The 25,067-nt window shown below is 39.8% G+C and overlaps 1 protein-coding gene and 1 pseudogene across 14 annotated transcripts in view; one reads left to right on the top strand and one right to left on the bottom strand.

Moving 5' to 3' along the window:
- BICD1 (BICD cargo adaptor 1) overlaps nt 1-25,067 on the top strand; it is a 278,578-nt gene that overhangs the window by 100,607 nt on the left and 152,904 nt on the right. For 13 of the 14 annotated variants that reach the window (XR_008670351.2, XM_055357923.2, XM_055357921.2 and 10 more), the window contains exon 2: nt 11,781-11,993. Coding sequence is in view for 13 of the 14 variants with exons in the window: in XM_055357923.2 (XP_055213898.1) it covers nt 11,781-11,993 (213 nt within the window). In the remaining variant the exon portion in view is untranslated. Of the gene's footprint in view, nt 1-11,780; nt 11,994-18,313; nt 21,765-25,067 lie in introns of those variants that run through there. The other variant, XM_055357928.2, reaches the window with a different exon arrangement.
- LOC134756535 (WW domain-binding protein 2-like) lies at nt 22,906-23,663 on the bottom strand (annotated as a pseudogene).

The raw sequence follows: 25,067 nt of genomic DNA, 5'->3' as shown, positions 1-25,067 counted from the left end.
ATACTGTTTCACACTCTCCGGGGCGGCCAAAATTTTTAAGTCTTAAAAAACAACCCTAACAATGTAGAGTCACAAACAGGAATCCTTAGACACTGCTGGTGGCAGTTGAATTAGTACAGCCACTTTGGAGAACTCTGCAGCCTTGTCAGGAAGAGTTGAAGCTGTGTGTAATCCACAACACTGCCCATACTCCACAGCAATGCTTCTCAAGCCTGGCATAATAGCATCCCAAAATGAGCATGTCGGAAATACTTACACCTGGCCCTTACCCCAGACCTGTGATTCTCAAATGGTATGCCAAGATGCCCTGGGGAACCACAGCAAACTCACAGAAGATGCTGGAATATCTTAAATGTTCAAGGGGAATGCAGTGATACTTGGCATCTGTTGAACACAGTGTGAATTACTAGCTCAAGACAGTTCAGTTCAGTCTCAATGTTACCCCACGCATCATCCCTTTCTATTATGCGAAGCTGGATTTTCAGTGGTTGCTGTAACAAAAAGCAGATATCATGAAAATCAATATGGAAGAGGAAATAAGGGTGATAGAGTCCAATATGATTCCAAAGTTTAAGAAGTTGTATAGTGCCCAACGAGTGCACACATTCCATTAATAAGTAATTGAGGTTATTTAAGAATGAAATAAAACTTTTTTCTTTGGTATTTTCATACAGATTTTTCAAACAGCTACTGCATTGTTAGGACAAAAAAGACTTGTTAACTTTTTTGGACCTAACTACTTAAATGGAATTGTTAGGAATTTGTTCTAGGGGTGCCTAGAACCCTGAAAAAATTGAGCCACTTAGTAGTGTCCCTTCAACTGAGAATATTTGGGAATCTCTTTCCCAAATTAGTTAACTCAGAATGGAGATGGAATCTCTATGTCTTTGTTTTTAAAATCTCCCCAAGTGATTCTAATGGGTTCGTAAGGTTGAGAACCACTGCTTGAGAAACTCTTGCACATGTGACTTAGGATACTGCTACTCAAATTGCACCTGGGGGCCAGCGCTGGTTTGCAATTTATTTCCTACAGATCTGCAGCAAGTTTATATGAATCATACTTTCAGTGAATAATGGTACAGTTTTTGTAATCTTTTCTCTTCTGATTAAATTTACTGAAATATAATTTTATGTCAAATTTTATAATGGAAAAATTGAGGCTTGTACTTTGTGCTTTTTTCTCATATTTTTCTAATATTTATGATTTTACAGCTTTGTTGATGTATAGGTGATCAATTTGCACTCTTTAAATATGTGCAATATATTATATGTCAATTTTGACATATGTATATACTTGCGAAATCATCAACACAACCAAGATAATGAACATATCCATGACTCTCTAAAATATTTTCTCGTCCCTGTGTAATCTCTCCCATTTGGCCCTCCACATCCCTTCATAATCCTCCACTCCTGTTCCCTCCCCAGTGCAACCACTCATCTGCCTATTGTCACTATAGATTAGTTTGCATTCTCTAGCATTTCATGTAAATGGAATTTTACTGAATGTACTCTTGCTTTTGTCTGGCTTCTTTTACTTAGCATAATGTTTTGCAATTCAGCCATGTTGTTGGATATGTCAGTAGTTTTCTCCTTTTTATTGCCGATTAGTATTCCATTGTATGGATGTGCCACAACTTGGTTTTTTATTCACCAATTGATGGATATTTGAAATGTTTGCATTTTGGCTGCTATGAACATTTGTGTGTAAATCTTTATGTGATCACATGCTTTCATTTGTCTTGGATAAATAAATACTTAGGAGTGGAATGGTTGGATCGCATGGTAGAAATATACATATAGTAATTTATTTTTATTGTATTTCACAAATAAAAAGCATTAGCCCACAAGGATTAGAAATAAAACTCTCCCAGGCCGGGAGCAGCGGCTCATGCCTGTAATCCCAGCACTTTGGGAGGCTAAGGCGGGCTGATCACCTGATGTCAGGAGTTCAAGGCCAGCCTGGCCAGCAAGGTGAAACCTCATATCCACTAAAAATACAAAAATTAACTGGGTGTGGTGGCGCATGCCTGTAATCCCAGCTACTCAGGAGGCTGAGGTAGGAGAATCACTTGAACCCGGGAGGTGGAGGTTGCAGTGAGCCGAGATCACGCCACTGCACTCCAGCCTGGGAGACAGAGCAAGACTCCATCTCAAAAAAAAGAAAGAAAGAAAGAAAACTCTTCCTTCAGCAAATGTATTTTGAAAAGTACTAGCCTAAGTTAAATGCCCAAGAGTGTTCACAGCTACATTGTTTATAATAGCAAAAGACTGGAAACAATCCAATCATCCATTGTCAAGAGAATGGATTATTAATATGAAGTATATATCCAGTAGACTACTTTATAACAATGAAAACTACATTGATATAGCTGCAGTTTATCTACTACATTAATGTAGCTGCAGCTACATTAATCAGAATGAATAAACGGAATTTAAAGTTGAGTTCCAAAAGCAAATTGCAAAAGAGTGCATGTGGAAGGATTTCATCATATGAATTTTACAAACAGTATTTTACTACAATAATAAATAGCATTTTATTTACAGAAACATACATATATGGTAAACTATAAAGAAAATGGTGATACAAAATGCAGGATAGTGTTTACCTGGGGAGTGGCCAAAGGTACAATGAGAGAGATAGGACCAAGGAGGACAGACAGAGGCCTTTGAGGCTAGCGGGTCTTGGTCCCTTTCTTAAACTATAGGAATTCATTTTAATGTTACATTTTGTGTTTATATTTTATCATAAATTTTTTTTACATATTCAATATGTAACCACAAAATACAAAAAAACTCTCTAAACAGTTGACAAGGGAGTTTATTAAGCAAATAGAGGTACCAATTACAAACCATCAGGGTTAGAAAAAAAAATCCAGGCTTTAAGTAAATATATATCTAAGTAATAGGCTATTGACTATTATCTTAGAAAAACTTGGGGTATTACACCAGGTTATCACAGAATATTTAGTTAAGAAGGATAGAAAATATGATATGCTATTTATTTGAATGATACTCGGTAGGCATGTAATGTGATGATTAAATCAGTTAAGAATATGTGATAGATTTTTTTTAAAAAACATCTCATTTAAAATGCATGTCTTTTGTTTTTATGATTATTGAAAAATGGTTTTCAGAATACAAAATGAGAATCAAAAATTGGTAATTAGATATTCTGTGTTTCTCAAATGGATGGACTTTATAATTGGGTGGAGTTATGTTAAAAGCTAGAAAAACTGAAGAAGTTAAGAAAGAATTGAAAATTCCCATTAAGAGAAAAAAAAAAGCTGCAACCTTTGCTAATATAAACCGTAAGAGCGTATGCCTCAAGAAATTTCTCTGTGTTTGTCTTTGTACATTTTTAATGACTTAATGAGAAAAAAGATTCATCTCAGGACTCCTTTCCTAGCAGGAGGTTTAGTGTTTCACAAATGAGTAGGGAGCTGCTCTCATAATGAGGTAAACGGCCACCTGAGTCTTGGATAAGTCCAAGGAAAACCTTTACACCAGAGGAAGCAACAGCTTGCCAGTGTTCAATCTGAGACTTTCCAAGGTCAGAAGAGAAGAGGATTGGTATTGATATTTAATAAGCATTTACTGTGTCCAAGGCATTTTGGTATGAATTTTACATCTCTTATCTGATATCCTTGCCTTTTAGGACTAGGCTGTTTTTACCTTTAAGGTAGATGATATTATTCTTATTTTACACATGAGGTAACTGAAACATAGAACTTAAAAACCTTGCCAAACATTTCAGAGGAGGCAGATTTAAACCCAGATGCATTTGCATTAAACCCCAATGGATTTGATTCCAAAGCACGTCGTCTTTCTGCTAATAATAGCCAACAGTCATTGAGTACTTACTATATTTGTACCAAGGTCTGTTCCAAGTGATACATAGATTTTCTCTTTTAAGCCTCGTGGCAGTATGAGAAAGAAGCTATTATTATCCCCATTTTACAGATGAAAAAATGGAGTCACAGAATGTTATGTAATTTGCCCAATGTCACACAGTAAGTGGCAGAGTTGGTCCACCTCAGGAGCCCACACTCTTAACCTCTTTTGGCCTTTTATGAGTACATCTGCCCTTTCAAGGATCAGGCTTGAGTCTGTCAGGGAGGCCTCATGTCTCCTATTAACTTTTGAGCCATACGCATCATGGAAACTGGTTTCTCCTGGCTGGGTACTTCTGAGTTGCCTGGCCTCCTGTGAGCTCTTCTTTTCTAATTGAATCTACTCTCTAAGACTCTTTGCTGCTGGAATATGCAGCAGTAGTTTGAGAGACACTTCTCAGTCAGTTCTAACACGTTTAGCTAGGTTCTTCCTATTTTTTGTGCTTCATCAGATCATTTGGGCTCAGTGTTTTCTTTCTTTTTATTTTTTTCTTTTTTTTTGAGACAGTATCTCACGTTGTTGCCCAGGCTGCAGTGCAGTGGTGCAATCTCGGCTCACTGCAACCTCTGCCTCCTGGGTTCAATCGATTCTCCTGCGATTCTCCTGCCTCAGCCTTCAGAGTAGCTGGGATTACAAGCACCCGCCATCACAGCCGGCTAATTTTTGTATTTTTAATAGAGATGGGGTTTCACTATGTTGGTCAGGTGGACCTTAGGTGATTCACCTGCCTCAGCCTCCCAAACTGCTGGGATTGCAGACGTGAGCCACCGCGCCCAGTCTGGCCTCAGTGTTTTTCAGTGGAATAAGGATGAATCATTAGAAGAGCTTTCATACCTCTTAAACTCTCAAATTCCATGCCTTAATAAGGATTTTTATTAATACTTCATTTAAAACAAACAGTAATGAAGCATCATTTTAACCATTTGATGTGATTATAACTCATATGCTTTCTACTCCAAAAATATTTGAAGTAGAAGAAACCAATACAATGGGATAAACACAAAAAAATGCAGAACAATGTAGAGAAAACAGAGATAATTATACAAAACCTTAAGGTATTTTCGTTATTGCTGTTGAGCATTTAATGCTGAATTTCCTGGCAGCTGAGGCAACAGAAAGGTCAGATAATTTTTGTTATATGTTCAAATAAAGTAAACTAGTTCATTGGGGAGGATAGGGTACCATGTCAGGCCACTAGCCAACCCTTTTATATCTGAATATCCTCTGGAGCACTCAGATCTTAAAATACTTTAGAAGAGACTGTAAAGAACTGCCAGTGATTGTCTTTAAAGAGGCGTCATGGCAGTGCTGTAATTCTTGCTTAGCAACACTTATATCTAAGCTTTCTTCTCTGAGGGAAAGGCCAGCTTCTAGGTCACTCCCTCACTTTGTTCCAGTCTCTGCCCAAAGGTCACCTCTTCCCTGACTGCCCTTTCTATATGAGGTTCCCACCGAACGCATCTGGGTTGCCCTCTATCCCTGTCCAACATAGTAGTCACTAGCCATATATGACAATTAAAATTAATTAAATGACAAAATAAAAAATTCAGTACTTTGGTCATACCAGCCACATTTCAAAAGCTCAGTAGCCACGTGTGGCTAATAGTTACCATATTGGGCAACACAGATACATCATCGCAGAAAGTTCCATTGGGCACTGCTAGCCTATGCTCTTGCCTTAACTTTTTCAACACTATGCCATGCCATGCACCTATTGATTTGTTTATGTTCCGCTAGAATACATGCTCTGGATCACAGAGTTTTTTGTTTTTTGTTTTCCCAGAACATAGCTGAATCCTCAGTGCCTAAAGCAGTGCCTGACATAGTACAGTGCTTTGTAAATACTTGCTGAGTGAATGAACAACAAATGAATGAATGAATTTTAGTATTATTTTGCAGTTTCAAATCAAAAGTATTTTGTCTAATGTCCCTGGGTGACCTAGTACACGTTCTGCCACAGTTTTTGAGATGAAAGAACGAAAATTCTGTGATCAAAGAGAACATTTTAAAGATAAAATGGTATTAAATATACTAGTCAAAATTTTCTTTTATCTTTTATATTATGAAGAATAATGGGTACGAAATTTCTGTTTATCAATTAACGTATCATCCTGAATATGAACACAGAAAATATCAATTTTCTTTGCATTAAGAAGTCATGTAAGTAGAAGGAGAAAACAAAGTACTTATTACATAGCTAACTGGACTTACAGTCACATCTAATTTAAAGCAAATTTGCTCCATGCAATGGAATATACTAAAAGTAATATTGTGCAATTATAGCTACAGACATGACAGGAAATCATAATACATTCTAAAAGTATATAGAAAAATGTCAGTGTACTTCAACTTATTTTAAACAAAAATTACCCATGAAATGATTGCAGTACCTAAAAAGAATTTGCAATCTGAACAAAATATAACTAGAAGCACGACTACCCTATATCTCCTATAAATACAGATTGAAGCTAGTTTTGTGATTTCAGCCAAAGATGCAGCTTCAGTAACCTTGAAAAACATTGTTTCCTTTCTATTGGGCCTGGCTTTGTCAGGAGATACTCAGGAGGTGACGGTGAAAGGAGGTACCTGGTGGAGCCAGACAGGTCTGGTAAATCAGCTTTAACAAGTAGCCAGATGATAGATGTCAGCTGGGTGTCATGCCCAATTCTAGTTGCTGACAATTAGGAATTAGATTAAAATAGGAGTGTTTTCTCCTTCACCCTCCCTTTCTTAAAAGCTGCCATTTTCTGAGTAGTGTTAGTTCTTAGTTCTCAGTGGATTTGCAAATGCAGATCATGAGGCACCTCTAGCTTGGGCAGGATTGGTGTTATTTTGCTATTTCAAGTGAAAAACATGATGGTTAGTGTCCTTGGATAACCTCATATACTTTCATTGTTTTTCAAATCAGGTCCAGTGAAGGGCCAAGTTCTTCATAAATATCATGGCTAATTTTGGAAACCCATATGTTCAATTAAGGTTTCTGAACTGGAATAAATAAGAATGGAGGATTTATCAACATTTGGATATTTGCAATTTCAATTCTTGATTCTTTTTTGAAAATCTATTCTGGGTCTATATCTGAAATGTTTATCTCCTTTGGTGCTAGATCCAGAGTACAATTTTTGAAAACTTTAAAACAATAAATTCACTTGCTCTTAAGACTTTAGGGGTTGTTTTAGCTGCCAAGAGAGCATTGCCTGTGTGCTGCGAAAAATACGAGAGCCACAGAATGGCCAAATTATTGCTTTTACTCAGGCAGAGTGAAGAAAATGGCCCTGTGACAGACATTTCCAGTTTCCTGTACATAGAAATGGGGAAACAGTTGTGAAAAAAAAAAAAGCCAGCTGGGGTTCTTGACACACAGTTCATGCTAATTTTAAATTGTACTAATACTTGACTATATAGTGAGGGATCCTTTGCAGGATGATGATCTGTTGAAGACTCAGCAGTCCACTGTGGGGAGAGGGAGAGAGGCTGTGAGAACCTTCCCCTCCAGAGGCCTTTTAATGGATACTGAATTCAGAATTGACCTCACAGAATCTGATCATTACTGATGCAAGAGCAAAGTCAACATCATCTGCAAAGATAATTTCTCATCTATTCATGAGTACCTGTGCTTATCACCACATCTGGAAATCTGACTACTCAAATAAGAATTTCTGTCGAGAGACTGAACAAGCCAGGCACCAGGAATATTTTACTCTGTATGTACAGATGGACATCGATACTGGAATATTTCTGTCCCACTGATGCTTAGGGACCATCTTTTGATTTTGATCCGTGTCAAGATTCTAAGGCAGTTTAACTAAGACATGGGTTTTCAGTGTTTTTTTGTTTTTGTTTTTGTTTTAATTTCTGTTTCTGTGAGTGTAATTTAGGGAGGAGTACCAGCTTGTTTTTTATAAGTTGTTTCTTACAATGATTAACACATATCTTTTCTGCCTTAAGGTTTATAACAAATGTGAAACTAAGTTTCACAGGTTAATTCCAGCCTAATCTTTTCATAGATGATAGCGTAGCCCAGAAGCAATATGCTGTGACATTTTATTTTATTTTATTTTATTTTTGAGACAGAGTCTTGCTCTGTTGCCCAGGCTGGAGTGCAGTGGCATGATCTCGCCTCACTGCAACCTCCATCTCCCAGATTCAAGTGATTCTCCTGCCTCAGCCACCCAAGTAGCTGGGATTACAGGCATGCACAAGCACACCCAGCTAATCTTTGTATTTTAACAGAGATGGGGTTTTGCCATGTTGGCCAGACTGGTTTCGAACGCCTGACCTCAAGTGATCCACCACCTCAGCCTCCCAAAGTGCTGGGATTACAGGCGTGAGCCACCGTGTCCAGCCTACTATGACATTTTAAATTTCAAAATGTAATAAAATCACAAGTTATGCCAGAAAGCCACCGTTCTTCTCATTGAATATAGTATCTCCTTGGTGTTCATGTCCTTATGTTCTTATATAACTCTGTGTGCCAGTGTTTCACCAAATCTATCAACTCTTTTAAGGCAGAGACTACATTTATTTATTTTTTAACTTTTTGTTTGAAATAACAAAACTTTCTAATAACTTCAGACTTAGAAAAAAGTTGCCCCAAAATACTACACTGATTTTCATGTACCCTTGATACAGCTTCCCCAGATGTTACCATCTTACATAATCATAGTACAGTGAAGGAAACAGAAATTGACGTTGATACAATAGCATCACTAACTAACCTAAATAACTTATTTCAGTTTGCCGATTGTCCTACTAGTGTCCCTTTTAAAGTCCAGGATCCAATCCAGAATCCCATACAACACTTAATTGTCACGTCTTGTTAGTCTCATCTAGTCTGGAGGAGTCTTTCTATAATTTTCATGACTTAATACTTTTGAAGAGTCCCGACCAGTGATTTTGTACAATGTCCCCAGTTTGGGTTTGTCTGATGTTTTCTTAGGATAAGAATTAGCTTATGCATTTTTGACAACAATACCATTGAAGTGATGTTGTGCCCTTCCCAGTGTTTTTTGTTGTTGTTGTTTTTGTTATTGTTTTGGAGAAGGGGTCTCCATCTGTTGCCCTGCGTGGAGTGCAGTGGCACAATCTCAGCTCACTGCAACCTCCGTCTCTCGGGTTCAAGTGATTCTCCTGCCTCAGCCTCCCATGTAGCTGGGACCACAGGCACACACCACCATGCCTGGCTAATTTTTGTATTTTCAGTGGAGACAGGGTTTTGCCATGTTGGCCAGGCTGGTCTTGAACTCCTGACCTCAGATGATCTGTCTCCCACCTCTGTCTCCCAAAGAGCTGGGATTACAGACGGGAGCCACCGCACCCAGCCCCCAGTGTATTATATGAGAGGGTACATGATGTCAGTATGTCTCATTGCTGTTGATGTAAGTTTTGGTCACTTAGATAATGTGGTGTCTACCAGGTTTCTCCACTGCAAAGTTACTGTTCTTCCCATTAGAATTAATAAGTACTTTGGGGGGAGATGCTTTAAGACTCTGCAAACATCCTGTTTCTCATCATACTTTTGCCCATTAATTTTAGATTCTATTGATGATTCTTACCTGTAACAATTATTAGTGTTTTCTAAATGCTGATATATTTTATTTCCATCATTCCTTCTATATTATTATAATTCTACGTATATTCAGCTCTACTGAAGAAAGAGCTGTTCTTTCTTCTGCTATTTATTGATTTATTATGTTAATGTGGATATATAATTAGTTACTATAATTTTTTTCTCAAAATATCTCAGATTTGGCCATTGGAAGGCCCTTCAGACAGGCTCCTGCCTCCTTTTGACATATCCTCATCATCTTTTAAATGCATTTTGTAACTCTGGCATCACAAGATGTGTCCGGCTTATTTTGCTCCAGCCCTAGAATCAGTAACTTCTCCAAAGACCCTAGTTCTTTTTACTGTAGACTGGTATTTAGAAACAAAATCTGGGTGCTGGATATGCTCATTGCTACTGGTATATCATTGCTTCTAGGCCGTCTCAGCTTACAGTGCTAGGAAATAATGTGTCTGTATATCCACATACGTGAACATGTTTCTCTCTCCCTCTCTCTCCATATCTATATACCTATAAATATCTACCTATTAAAAACAATAAGTTTATCTACTTATTAATACTTCCACTTACAATTCAATACCACTAATTTCCTTTTAGATATCTCTTTCCTTACTCGTGGCTTTTTCTCCAACAGTTAGAAACCTGGCATTCATTATCTACAATATATTTACTTATTTGCTCAACCCTAGTATATATGTAAAGAAGTTTCAGAACTGTGATTTCCATAATCTCTATGAGAAACAAGTTTACCAACAAGACTATATAGCATCCGAGTGCAGTCCTTTTTGTCTTTAGTCTTAAGGTATATAATAAAAGTACTGGTTTCCAAAATTAGGTTAGATATTTTCTTTCTTACTCTTTCATGGTGGCTGTTGTTTTTCACTTGTAATACAGCTAGGTTCTTTTGTTACTGTTTGTGTTCCATTTTGGGTTCCCCCAACACCGAGAGGTTGGTTTTAATTATTCTTTATTAGGGGGATGTGAAACATGACTATAGTTCTCAGAGTCAGAACTCTGTGAAAAGGGGCCGGGCGTGGTGGCTCATGCCTGTAATCCCAGCACTTTGGGAGGCCAAGGTGGTTGAATCACTTGAGGTCAGGAGTTTGAGACCAGCCTGGCCAACAAGGTGAAACCCCTTCTCTACTAAAAGGACAAAAATTAGCTGGGCATGGTGGCGGGCGTCTGTAATCCTAGCTACATGGGAGGCTGAAGTAGGAGAATTGCTTGAACCCAGGAGGCAGAGGCTGCAGTGAGCCGAGATCATACCACTGCATTCTATCCTGGGTGGCAAGCTAGACTCCGTCTCAAAAAGAAAAAGAACCATGTGAAAAGGCATTTCAGGAAAATGTCATTCCACTTCATCCCTTCTGTCACGTTTCAGTCTCCCATTCTTCCCATCCACCCCATAAGTGACCAGTTTAGTTTCTACTTTTTTCTCCTGTATTTCTTTTTGCACAAATAAACAGACACATATATGTTTTCTTATACAGAGATGATATTCAGTGTCTTTTTTTTTGTGGTACTGGGCAATTTAAATGCTGTTTGGTAATTTTAACTCTTAAGGATACTGTTTATAATTGGTCTGTCCTTAATGCCAATGTATTAGAAAGCACACTAAATGATTATTTTCTTTTTTGTAAAATATTTGTGAGATTTTTTAAAAAATGAAGGTGACATGAATTTTGATGGGCTTATTAACACTGAACTATTTCTTGATAAGAGTTGTCTAAAAAAATGAGAACATATGCCAGGCACGGTGGCTTATACCTGTAATCCCAGAACTTTGGGAGGCTGAGACGGGCGGATCACAAGGTCAGGAGATCGAGACCATCCTGGCTAACAAGGTGAAACCCCGTCTCTACTAAAAATACAAAAAAAAAAATTAGCCGGGCATGTTGGTGGGCACCTGTAGTCCCAGCTACTCAGGAGGCTGAGGCAGGAGAATGGCGTGAACCCGGGAGGCGGAGCTTGCAGTGATCCGAGATTGCACCACTGCCCTCTAGCCTGGGCGACAGAGCGAGACTCCGTCTCAAAAAAAAAAAAAAAAAAAGGAGAACGTAAAGCAAGTAACAATGTTTTTCAAGTTTTCTTTAATGCATTACATCTTTTTTCGCAAGATATTTTAAAATTTTATTTTTCCTTATTAAGTGAATTGAATTATTTCAAGCATCAGTGAGAGCTGCTAGACTGTTATATTTCGGGGGTCTTGCAGAGTAGCTTTTCTTACACATATAAGCAGAAGAAAACATTTTCCCAAGTCTTAAAAGAGGGTTATGATGCATTTCGTTGTGCACTCTTTTTCTTCCCATATACTCTGCAGGCATTTGGGCAGTCCTTCTCCATCCACCGGAAGGTTGCTGAAGATGGAGAGACTCGGGAGGAAACGCTTTTGCAGGAGTCAGCATCGAAGGAGGCTTACTATCTGGGGAAGATCTTGGAGATGCAGAACGAACTGAAACAGAGCCGGGCTGTGGTCACTAATGTACAGGCAGAAAATGAGAGGCTCACCGCAGTCGTGCAGGATCTGAAGGAGGTAAATAAACAAATTCCCTATGAGAGATTTGTGAGAGGGAGAAATAAGAAAGTTCTCTCCATAGCAGAGAGGAATAACACTTTTGCTTTAATCAGAGGAGCTGTATTAAGCACGAAACTAATAATACTGAGCTAGCAACTTTTCTTTTTTAGTGAAATGATAGCTAGCTTGTTCTGAGATGAGCTTTTCTCTCTTTTATTGTTTCTTGAAAATTAAGTTTTGTATGTATTGCGGACTTGGGAATTGGCCTTACTATTTCTGCAAAGGTATTTTAAAAATACAGTGACCTTAGCACTTCCTCTCTGCATTAGCTGGTTTAATACAATGTGGAGAAGAACGGTTGGCTGTAATGCTCTGTATCTGCCTGATTTCCAGCTGACAGTGGTGTTGGCTCAGGACACTGCTCATAGGGAATGACAGCCTAGGCGAGTGTCCTGAGAAGTCTTTGAGTCTGGTGATGCAGATCCCCAAAGGATTTTTCTGGTTACAGAGAAGGCAGCAAATTATGGCTGGTATGAATTAGGTCAGGGAGTCTCTCTTGCTCTGTGAGTTTTGAGCATCCACCAAACTCACTATTCCTTGTTAGCTTTTCCAAGGCAGCATCACCTGCCATATCATTTTCAAACTGGCAGAGTCATCCTTTAGTGGAGGGGTGATGTTGGAAACAGAGATAGCCAAAAGTAGCTTCATCCATCAAACCCCTATAAGAACATTTTTGGAAGCTATATTCAATCATTCACTCCGTATTTTGATATGAAAGCTATAGAAGAGACGCAGACGTCCTCTAACTCTTACACCAATGCAGTGATGATTGACAGGTCCACAGCCAAATGGGCTCACTAGTTGAGCATTTTAGGGATAGAAATATGTAGGATGAAAATATTCTTCAATATTGTAAAAATATAAGAGAAGCAATCCACATTTGAAATAAGTGACATATTACAAATAGGCCTTCACTATTATAAGATATAAGTTGTCCAGAATTTATTGGAATTTTCTAGATAATTTACATTTACACATGTCCATATTACAATGAACTAAATGAATACTGACAGCAAGGTCACTTATGAGATAAGGTTTACTTATCTCATTATCTTTGGATATGCCCAAATATAGCAATATGACTTGCGAAGACAGAGAAAGGATCTAATCAAGTGGAAGTTAGTGTTGAGTACTAAGAAGAAGATGAGACAGTTTTCAGGATACCAGGACCTCCTCATTTCCCTCCAACGTGAACAACTGTTAAAAACACAGCTACTCTCTGGTTCCTTCTTTCTGAGACAGGGTGTCACTCTGTTGCCCAATCTGGAGTGCGGTGGCACAATCCAGCATCCACTGCAGAAGTGGACAGAGGGTCATGTGGAGCCAAAGCCCACCATTCTGGATTAAGCAAGTCACCAAACATTTGCAGGGAGCAACCTCAGCAGCCATGAGCAGCAGGGTCATATGCAAGTTGGCAGAGAGGATGTGGCATGGGCAATGTGAGGACCGTGTGCACACGCATGCAGGTGGTTTATGGAGAAGAATGTGACCAATGAGTCGAGTATTCTTGATGGCCAGTTGGATGGATCCTCTGAAAGCTGCAATCCCCATTGTGTGTAGCAGCTGCAGCTGAGCCAAGAACAGCCAAGGCTGAGGATGGGGCAGGGAATCCACAGATGCTTTTCTGTGTGAGTCAATGTGGTGATGATTAATGGAGCATCCTCACTTACACAGCCACGCTTGAAGGCAGTTCCAATGAGTAGATTTATGATGCATGGCAGAAGTTAATTAATTAAGCATGAAGTTACAAGTTAGGAATGAATGGAGGCAGCAAAAGAAAAAAAAATTTGAGGGGCCTTTCATTCAGATCAGTTCTCAAACTTGAAGGAGCATCTGAATCACCTGGAGAACTCATCAGACCATGAACACGGGGCCCCCTCCCAGAGATTCTGATTCAGTAGATCGAGGTAGGACCCAATAATTTGCATTTCTAACAAGTTCCCAGGTGATGTGGGGACTTCTACTCTGGAAACCACATATTAAGAACCACTAATTTAGATTTTTTGGCCTGCCCAAAGCTGAGGAAGGCTCACAATTGGGACATTGCTATAAGCACCATGATCTCCTGAATAAATCAATTGGTTGTGATTCTTCAATTTTTATGCATTTTACATAGTAGATTTGCAGTAAGAGAATAACTTGTTATATCCACATTTAGGTATTTTTGATCTAAAACAGCTTGAGGCACTTTAGCCTATGAATGTGTTTATTCAGATTTGTCAGGTAACTAAAAGAAAAAAAAGATCTTGTGTTTCTTTGTCTTCTATGTGTGCCAATAATGTATTTGTTAATGTTCTTTCTGATGGGTGAGAGCTGGTGATATTACTGTAACCCTGAGTTTTTGTTTTTGTTTTTAATCCAGCAGATACATTTTATTTTGCTGTACCTAAGAGAATTATTATTAACATTTAGAGCTAACATAAAAGGAGAATAGGATTGGTGTATTGATACACACTTTTAATGGTTGGTATTAAGTTGAAATCTCAGATTTGATTTCCTTTTAGGCTCAGTTTTATTTTTTGTACTATAAGCATTAACTGATGTACAGTGATTGGAAGAGAGATCATGTAACTTAGAACAGTTATGACGTGATGGACCATGAGAAATATACAAGGATAACCAACCCAAAATATAGTAAATGATCAGTTTGACAGATGCTGTGTCTCTAATAACTTAATTAATGGGATAATTTTTCTTTACTGAAAGGACTCATTTCCTGTTTTAGTAGGATTGTTGGTCCTGGCAAAGGTGTGTGTGCGCGCATATATGTTGGGTGCATCGTGAAAGATTTACCCGTGTGTGTGATTACAATGTCAAATTCTCTTCCATAAATAGTAGTTACAGGATAGTATGGTGGAAAATGGAAAAATTGCTGAATTAGGTATTAGAAAATCAATATTCTAGTCAGCTCTGCTGAAAGTTTTAGTATTAAATTCATGATATTTGTAAAATTTATGTTAAGATTATATTGATATAGAGTACGTACACAAACATAAGCAATTATCATTAATAATGTTCTGCATACTCCAAAAATATCATTGATGATATGACTCATTATGTAGATCTATATTCTTAGGGTAAAGAAACATGAGATAAATATCTCTTTGAATTTATCACCTCAAAAATTCTTTCTATTGTGATATGAATCAGGCAGTAGAATTACACATTTTTATTTCTGCCTTGACTGTTAAGAAGCTCTGCGGCTATCCTTAAGTATAAAAAAACTAACCTAGATTTTTTTCATCTAATTCTCACTTTTAAACGTTTTGATTAGCCTTATTGTATATATGTTTTTAATGGTAAACTGCTTTAAATAATTTTATATACTATACTACAAGGCTACAGTAACCAAAACAGCATGGTACTGGTACCAAAACAGAGATATAGATCAATGGAACAGAACAGAGCCCTCAGAAATAACGCCACATATCTACAACTATCTGATCTTTGACAAACCTGAGAAAAACAAGCAATGGGGAAAGGATTCCCTATTTAATAAGTGGTGCTGGGGAAACTGGCTAGCCATATGTAGAAAGCTGAAACTGGATCCCTTCCTTACACCTTATACAAAAATTAATTCAAGATGGATTAAAGACTTAAACATTAGACCTAAAATCATAAAAATCCTAGAAGAAAACCTAGGCATTACCATTCAGGACATAGGCATGGGCAAGGACTTCATGTCTAAAACACCAAAAGCAATGGCAACAAAAGCCAAAATTGACAAATGGGATCTAATTAAACTCAAGAGCTTCTGCACAGCAAAAGAAACTACCATCAGAGTGAACAGGCAACCTACAAAATGGGAGAAAATTTTCACAACCTACTCATCTGACAAAGGGCTAATATCCAGAATCTGCAATGAACTCAAACAAATTTACAGGAAAAAAACAAACAACCCCATCAAAAAGTGGGCGAAGGACATGAACAGACACTTCTCAAAAGAAGACATTTATGCAGCCAAAAAAACACATGAAAAAATGCTCACCATCACTGTGCAAATCAAAACCACAATGAGATACCATCTCACACCAGTTAGAATGGCAATCATTAAAAAGTCAGGAAACAACAGGTGCTGGAGAGGATGTGGAGAAATAGGAACACTTTTACACTGTTGGTGGGACTGTAAACTAGTTCAACCCTTGTGGAAGTCAGTGTGGCGATTCCTCAGGGATCTAGAACTAGAAATACCATTTGACCCAGCCATCCCATTACTGGGTATATACCCAAAGGACTATAAATCAGGCTGCTATAAAGACACATGCACATGTATGTTTATTGCAGCACTATTCACAACAGCAAAGACTTGGAACCAACCCAAATGTCCAACAGTGATAGACTGGATTAAGAAAATGTGGCACATATACACCATGGAATACTATGCAGCCATAAAAAATGATGAGTTCATGTCCTTTGTAGGGACATGGATGAAATTGGAAATCATCATTCTCCATAAACTATCGCAAGAACAAAAAACCAAACACCGCATATTCTCACTCATAGGTGGGAATTGAACAATGAGAACACATGGACACAGGAAGGGGAACATCACACTCTGGGGACTGTTGTGGGGTTGGGGGAGGGGGGAGGGATATCTTTAGGAGATATACCTAATGCTAAATGATGAGTTAATGGGTGCAGCACACCAGCATGGCACATGTATACGTATGTAACTAACCTGCACATTGTGCACATGTACCCTAAAACTTAAAGTATAATAATAATAAAATAAAAAATAAAAAAATTTTTTTAAAAAAGTGTAAAATGCTTCCAACAGTGCCTGACACGTGGCAAAACAAATTAATAAACATTATCTGTATCATAAAAATAAATAAATAAATAAATAAATAAATAAATAAAAATGATAATTTTATAGGCCGGGCATGGTGGCTCATGCCTGTAATCCCAGCCCTTTGGGAGGCCGAGGCGGCTGGATCACAAGGTCGTGAGTTCAAAGATCAGCCTGGCCAAGATGGTGAAACCCCGTCTCTACTAAAAATACAAAAAATTTAGCCGGGTGTGGTGGTGGGTGCCTGTCCCTAGCTGCTTGGGAGGTTGAGGCAGAGAATTGCTTGAACCCGGGAATCAGAGGTTGCAGTGAGCCAAGATTGCGCCACTGTACTCCAGCCTGGTGACAGAGCGAGACTCTGTCTCAAAAAATGATAATGATAATAATAATAATTTTATAAAATACAGGGAGTATAAAGAAAAACTGATCACCCAAATTGGAGAACCAAATTAATAGTTAATCTTAACCTAATTAGGAGTTAATCCTACAGGGCCAATAATAGGCAGAGTGAAGAAATCTCTGAGTTCTCTTGACCCAGCATTATTTTTGGTAAGAGCATAAAGAAAGCAGATTGCTGTAGGATTTAAATAGATATTTAGTAAACAAGTTTGAATTTCATTTTTTCTATCTTCAACCTGTAGGTATAATATACTAGAAGATAGCCTGAAATTTGGGTAATATTTACTTTTATACTTATTTGTACTAAACTAAACTAAAATCCACATTAATGAAATCATAAAATAGGATAATGAAACTTAATACTACTTAATTCTCCCAATTACTAGCTAATGTCTCAAATATAAGATATGTTAGAATTAACTGCAATATTTACAAAGTATACAAAGCAATTATGCAGCATTCCTAACCAGAATTGGTATATATGGGATAAAAAGATGTCACATAAGATAGGCCCCTTCAGGTGGAATGCAGAAGATTGGAGTTATCAAATGAATTATCGACCTTAGTAGAGATTAAGCCTATAATTTAAAGTGAAAATAACAACATTTATTGAGTGCCAGACACTGTTGTAAATACCTTACGTGCCTTAACTGCTGAATCTTTCTAACAACCCTACTGAGGCAGTTCCTATTATATTATACCCCTATTTTACTGATGGGGCACATGGATCAAAGAGAGATCAGATCATTTATCCAGAGCACATGGGTACCAAGTGACAGGCCATGATCTGAACTCAGGAACACTGGCTCTGATGTGCCATTCTTTGCCATGTCACCGTAGCTGCCAAGAGCATAGGTTTCCCTCTTCCAAACCCTGCCTCAAGCAATGAAATTTCTAGAAAAGTATATGAAGTTTTAATATGATAGCTGCTATGGTCTGAATGTGCCCCTTTTAAATTCATGCACTGAAACTTAATCATCGATGTGATAATATTAAGAGGTCAGGCCCTTAGGAGGTGAATGAGATTAGCGACTTTATATGAGGGCTGGAGGGAGCTAGCTAGGCCTTTTGGCCCTTTTGTCCTTTCCAGCGTATGAGGACAAGGCATTCATCCTCTCCGGAGGACACAGCAACAAGGTGCCATCTTGGACGCAGAGAGCAGCTCTCACTAGACACTGAACCTGCCAGCACCTTAATCTTAGATCTTCAGCCTCCAGAACTGTGATCAATAAATTTGTGTGTTTTTAAAAATTCTTCTTCTGCAAGGTTTCTTCTATAAGGTTATTTTGTCTATGTTGAAAATCTATTTTTTAGTTTAGTTTACGTTTATCAATGATCTTAGCTAGATCTGCTGGATCACTTGCTGCATCAGCGCTTGCTACTTCACCTTGCACTTTATGTTATGGAGATGGCTTCTTTCCTTCAACCTCATAAACTAACCTCTGCTGGTATCAAACTTTTCTTTTGCAGCATTCTCACCTCTCTCAGCCTTCATAGAACTGAAGAGAGGCATCCGGGTGTGGTGGCTCACGCCTGTAATTCCAGCACTTTGGGAGGCCAAGGCGGGTGGACCATCTGAAGTCAAGAGTTCAAGACCAGGCTGGCCAACATGGTGAAACCCCGTCTCTACTAAAAATACAAAAATTAGATGGGCATGGTGGCGAATGCCCGTAGTCCCAGCTACTCGGGAGGCTGAGGCGGAGAATCGCTTGAACGTGGGAGGCAGGGGTTGCAGTGAGCCGAGATCGCGCCACTGCACTGGAGCCTGAGTAACAGAAAGAGACTTTGTCTCAAAAAAAAAAAAAAAAAGGAATTAAAGAGAGCCCTTGCTCTGGATTAGGCTTTGGCTGGTTTGATCTTCTATCCAGACCTTTCTTCATGTCAGAAATGAGGCTGTTTCGCTTTCTTATCATTCATGTGTCAATGGAGTAGCACTTTTAATTTTCTTCAAGAACTTTTCCTTTGCATTCACAATTTGGCTAACTTAGCTAACTTAACTTGGCTAATTTGGCATATGCTTAATCATTTCTTCCTTTCCTTGAAAGTACGATTCTTTCACTTGGACATTTTGAGGCCACTGTGGGGTTATTAATTGGCCTAATTTCAATATTGTCTTATGTCAGGGAATAGGAAGGCCCAAGGAGAAAGAGATGGGGAATGGCTGGTCCGTGGAGTAGTCAGAACACACACGTTTATGGGTTAAGTTTGCTGTCTTATATGGATGTGGTTCATGTTAATATAACAGATAAAATAATAATGAAAAAGCTTGAAATATTGCAAGAATTACCAAAATGTGACACAGACACACAAAGTGAGCACATTTAATGTATCCAGTAAAAACCAAAGTTTTTCTTACAGTCTCTGATGTTTCCTTCTGAGTAATTGGTCATTGGGAGCTGTGGTTACACATAGCTGAGTGAAGTTGACACTTCTGTGAAGGCATGGCTTGGCTCTAGCTGGGAAGTTTTCTGTTTCCTGGCCTGTTCCTGTCTCTCTTCTCCTCTCCATACTTGTTGGGAATGGACCTCATACCTCTCTGGAATGATGCAGTGCACCAAACAGTGAAGAACTGTTGTTGTTTTTAACTGATTTACATAACTGATAATAATATCATAGCTAACATTTATTGAGCTCACCATATGCCAGGTATGAAGCTTAGCACTTTACTACGTTCATTATTGCATTTAATTCTCTCAACAAACTTGCAGTGCATATGCGATTCCACAGGAGAGAGCTCTATTTCTTTTGGTTGAAAAGTTCTTTCTAATACTTGCTGAGCTACAGTAAACAAATATGTCTATTAATGCCATTGGGAATTTGAAAGCAAAGTCTTAACAAAATATAGACAATTCATTTTTGAATAATTGTGATTTGATTATGCTTTTGGGGAAAATCAGATTAACAAAGTGGGTTTGTTTGTAAGGATTAGTTTGCAATTCAGGCTCATAGAATTTTTTTTTGTGTGTATACAGTTGTATCAATTTTATTTTATTTTATTGAGATGGAGTTTTGCTCTGTCACCCAGGCTGGAGTGCAGTGGTGCAATCTCGGCTCACTGCAACATCCGCCTCCCAGATTCAAGCGATTCTCCTGCCTCAGCCTCCTGAGTAGCTAGGATTACAGGTGTGCACCAATACACTTGGCTAAATTTTGTATTTTTAATAGAGACGGGGTTTCACTATGTTGGCCAGGCTGATCTCGAACTCCTGACCTCAAGTGATCCACTCATTAAAGTGTTGGGGTTACAAGTGTGAGTCACTGTGCCTGGCCAGTTCCATGAATTTTAACTCGTAAATAGATTCATGTAGCCACAGCCACTATCAGGAGGTAGACCAGTTTCACCACTTCAGAAATCTCCCTTGGTCAGTGCTACTCTTTGTAGTCAGAGCCACTCCCACCTCAGCCTCTGATAACCAATGATCTATTCTCTATTACTATACTTTTGTTTTATTTTTTTCTTTTCAGGAATGTCATATAAGTGGAATAAAACAGTATGTAACCTTTTGAGATTGGGTCCTTTCTGTCAGCATGATGCCTTTGAGATTCATATAAGTTGTTACACGTGTCAATAGTTTGTTCCTTTTTATTGCTGAGTATTATTCCACTGTATAGATATATTGTGGTTGCATTAATCAGTTCACCTACTGAAGAACATATGAGTTATTTTCAGATTTTGGTGATTATGACTAGAGCTTCTATAAGCATTCATGTACACTTATGTTTTTGTGAAGTTTTCATTTTTCTAGAGTAAATACTTAAGAGAGTGGGAATACTAGGTCATATGATAAGTGTATGGTTAAGTTTTCCAGAGCAGCTGTACCATTTTGCCACTAGCAATGCGTAAAAGTTCCTGTTGCCCCTATTCTTTCCAGCCCTTGGTATTTGACTGTTCTTTTTTTTTGTGTTTTTTTTTTTTTAGACGGAGTTTTGCTCTTCTTGTCCAGGCTGGAGTTCAATGGCGTGATCTCAGCTCATTGCAACCTCCACCTTCCGGGTTCAAGTGATTTTCCTGCCTTAGCCTCCCGAGTAGCTGGGATTACAGGCACCTACCACCACACCCGACTAATTTTTTGTATTTTTAGTAGAGACGAGGTTTCGCCATGTTGACCAGGCTGGTCTCAAACTCCTGGCCTCAGGTGATCCACCCACCTCGGCCTCCCAAAATGCTGAGATTTCAGGCGTGAGCCACCACGCCTGGCCTTGACAGTATTTTTAAAATTTTAGCAACTCTAATAGGTGTGTAGTGATATCTCATTATGGTTTTAATTTGCATTTCACTATTGACTAAGAATATTGAACATCTTTTCATGTGCTTGCTTGCCTTCCATATATTCTCTTTGGCATAGTGTCTTTTCAAGACTTTTGCCTGTTTTTAACTGGGTGTTTCTTTTCCTAGGTAAGTTTTTTTGTTTTGTTTGTTTGCTTTGAGACGGAGTCTCGCTCTGTCACCCATGCTGGAATGTAGTGGCATGATCTCAGCTCATCGCAGCCTCCACCTCCTGGGTTCAAGCGATTCTCCTGCCTCAGCCTCCTGAGTAGCTGGGACTACAGGCACATGCCACCATGCCTGGCTAATTTTTGTATTTTTAGTAGAGACAGGGTTTCACCATGTTGGTCAGCTGGTCTCAAACTCCTGACCTCAGGTGATCCACCTGTCTTGGCCTCCCAAAGTGCTGGGATTACAGGCGTTAGCCACCACACCTGACCTATTTTTAAATTTTATATTAATATATTAACTGGATTTTTGTCTAATAGAGAATTCTCTTTAAATAACCATCTCCTCACTTCATACTTAGTCTGGGAAAAAATGAGAGCAAATTTCAGTGCATCCAGGGAGCATATCACCAACCAGGCATGAAGCTTAAAGGGACAGTGCAGGCTGAGTGGCCAGCCTTCCATGGGCATCCCACAGGGCCAGGCCAGGACCCAGGCCTCAGCGACCCTTCTCCCAGCCCACCTAGTGGCCCTCAAATCCATGATGGGACAGACATGCATTCTCCTGTCCCAGTTGAGAAGCCCCTTCTAGATGGAAGGGAGAGGAGAAAAGCCATAGGAAAGAAATCCTAGAAACACTAGCAGGGAAGTACAGGGGCTTCCTCCCCAGCTGCGGTGACCTTGCTCCTGATAACACCCAACCCCTGGAGCTCTTCGCCAGTGTGCCTGGGGCTGGAGCCTGGCTGGGAAGGGAATGTGGGCTCACAGTTTCTGGATGTTGGCCTCCCACAGCTTGGCACAGACCAGGGGAAGGCATGTGAGGAGGGCCTGGGGAGGTCCTCGGGGAAGATACACAGCTTAGGAGGTTGAGTGTAAAGTGGCTGCCAGACCAAGGGAGCTGGATGGACTGTGAAGGAGGAGGTGGCTGGAGAGCCTCCTCCATGTAAAACTACTAGAGCAAAAATAGAACAAGGGGGACACCCGTGCCCCAGAGGGCAGCCCTAAAGATGGTAACAGGGAGCACGGCTGAGCAGCGCCCTGGATTCTGAGCTAGTGTGGGAAGCTGGGGGGCACCTCTCCAGAGGCCAGGGGCCTCTCTCTTCCTTCATCACCAGTTGCTGGTAACTTTACAGTCAGATTTGGAGGAGGAACAAGGCCCTCCATCGCCTCCCCTAGCCTCCGATGCTGCCCCAAGGGGAGGGGTAAGAATGGGCAAAGAGGGTGGGAAACAGGGAGGTGGGAGGGGGTCTACTGGGTCTTCTTATTTTCAGAGGAGGGGGCTGTAATAGTGTAGTGCAGAGGCTGGTTTCTAGGTATGTAGGTGTTATGTGGGTTGCCTGGCACTGACAACTGCTTCTGTGGCTCTGGCTTTGGCTGCCAGAGCAGAGGGGCCAATGGGGCCACTGATCAGAGGTTCCATGAGCCCAGATAGGGCAGTGGCAGGGATTGCAGGCATCCCATAGCTCCATCCATCATGGGAGGTCCTGAATAGAACTCAGATGGGGACTGTGGATTGGGGTAGCCAGGAGGGCAAAGGTACATTCCATTGGCGACTGGCAGAGGAAAGACATAGGCTCTGTTGGGTATATAAGAGTACCCGTAGGCTCCATTGGGGGCCTTGCCCCTGGAGGCTTGAAATGCCACCTGGAGCATTCATTGTCCAAACTGCTGTAAGGTTAACTTGTATGAACCCCAGCACTACCAGCCATCTCCTGCTTCACCCTTCACTGTTCTTTTGAAGTAGTTTGCAGCAAACAGGCTAGTTGATCTCACAGTCCTTCATCAGGTGAAAAGGCATCACGAAGGCTTCATGGAGTTCTTCTTCTTGGACAGAAAGATGATTGGTGAGGGGTAAGGTAGACGATGCCTTTCTTGGTCCCTTTGAAGGACTCTGGCACATTCTTCATGTCATTGAATGTAAGTTCCACATGGACGTAGGACATTAAGATGCTCTTGGTATTCTTGATCACTCTGCCACCCTTTGAGTGATTCTTGTTGAGCACCATAGTCTCTTGGAAAGGGATCCTAAGACTCTCGATGCAGGGCCTTGAGTTCGTTTTTGCATAAAGGAGCTGGTTTAGATTGAGGTTCCTTTTTTTGGCATATAAATGTCCAATTGTCCATTTGTTAAAAAGACTACTCTTTCTCCATTGACTTGCCTTTGCACTTTTGTCAAAATTTATTGGCCATGTTTGTGTAGGTCTATTTCTGGAATCTGTATTCTGCTGTATTGATCTGTGTGTCTATCCTTTCACCAATACACACTGTCATAAAGTCAGAGAGGTAACAGGAAGCCAGATCGTGTAGGGCCTTGTAGACCATTGAAAGGATTTAGGCTTTTATCTTGAGTGAAATGAGGAGCTACAGGAAGGTGCTGGGCAAAGGAGTAACCTGACTTTATTGAGGCAAGGATAGGAATGTGAGGTTACTGCAGTCATCCAGATATGCAAAAATGGTGGTTTGGACCAGGATGATGGGTAGAAGTGGTGAAAAGTAGTCATATTCTGAATAATTTTTGAAAGTAGCCCCAATGGGATTTTCTAATGGGTTGAACGTAGAGAATGAGAGATAGGCATGAGAAAAGAACTCTAGTCTGAGGGTTTAGCTTGACCAACGTGAAAAATGAAGTTATCAATTGAGATGGGAAAACCTTCAAATGAAGCACGTTTTAGGAAGGAAGGTCAGAAGTTCAGTTTCGAACATGTTAAGTTTTAAATTTCTATTAGAGGTCCACCTGTGGATGTTGAGTGAATAGTGGGTGATAAGGGCTAAGAGCTTGGGAGAGAGGTCTGGGAATGGAGGTATACATTTTGGATCCTGGCGGGGCACCTGGGATCACGCCTGTAATCCCAGCACTTTGGGAGGCCGAGGCGAGCAGATTACTTGAGGCCAGGAGTTTGAGACGAGCCTGGCTAACATGACGAAACCCCATCTGTAAAAATACAAAAAATTAGCCGGGCATGGTGGTGCATGCCTATAATCCCAGCCACTCAGGAGGCTGAAGCAAGAGAATTGCTTGAACCCGGGAGGTGGAGGTTGCAGTGAGCCGAGATCGTGCCACTGCACTCCAGCCTTGGCAACAGAGCAAGACTCTGTCTCAAAACAAAAACAAAAACAAAAAATTTTTGGATCCATCAGTAGACAGATGCTATGTAAGGCCATGGCATTGGTGAAATCACCAAGGGCAGATATGTAGAGAGAAAAGGGCAAGCACTGAGCCCTGGGTCACTGAAGCATTGAGAGGTGAGGGACAAAAAAAGAAACTGGTAAAGGAGACTAAAAAATAGTAGTGAGGTAGAAAGAAGGTAGACAATGCTTTCTGAGAGCCAAATAAGAAAATGATATCCAGGAAGTAAATGATCAATAGTGCGGATGCTGCTAATAAGTCAAACAAGACGAGGACATATATT

The sequence above is a fragment of the Gorilla gorilla genome, chromosome 10 (genome assembly GCF_029281585.2).
Source record: "Gorilla gorilla gorilla isolate KB3781 chromosome 10, NHGRI_mGorGor1-v2.1_pri, whole genome shotgun sequence".
Classification (NCBI taxonomy): domain Eukaryota; kingdom Metazoa; phylum Chordata; class Mammalia; order Primates; family Hominidae; genus Gorilla; species Gorilla gorilla.
The sequence above is the reverse complement of the archived record's forward strand: the minus strand, read 5'-3'. Positions and strand labels throughout refer to the sequence as shown.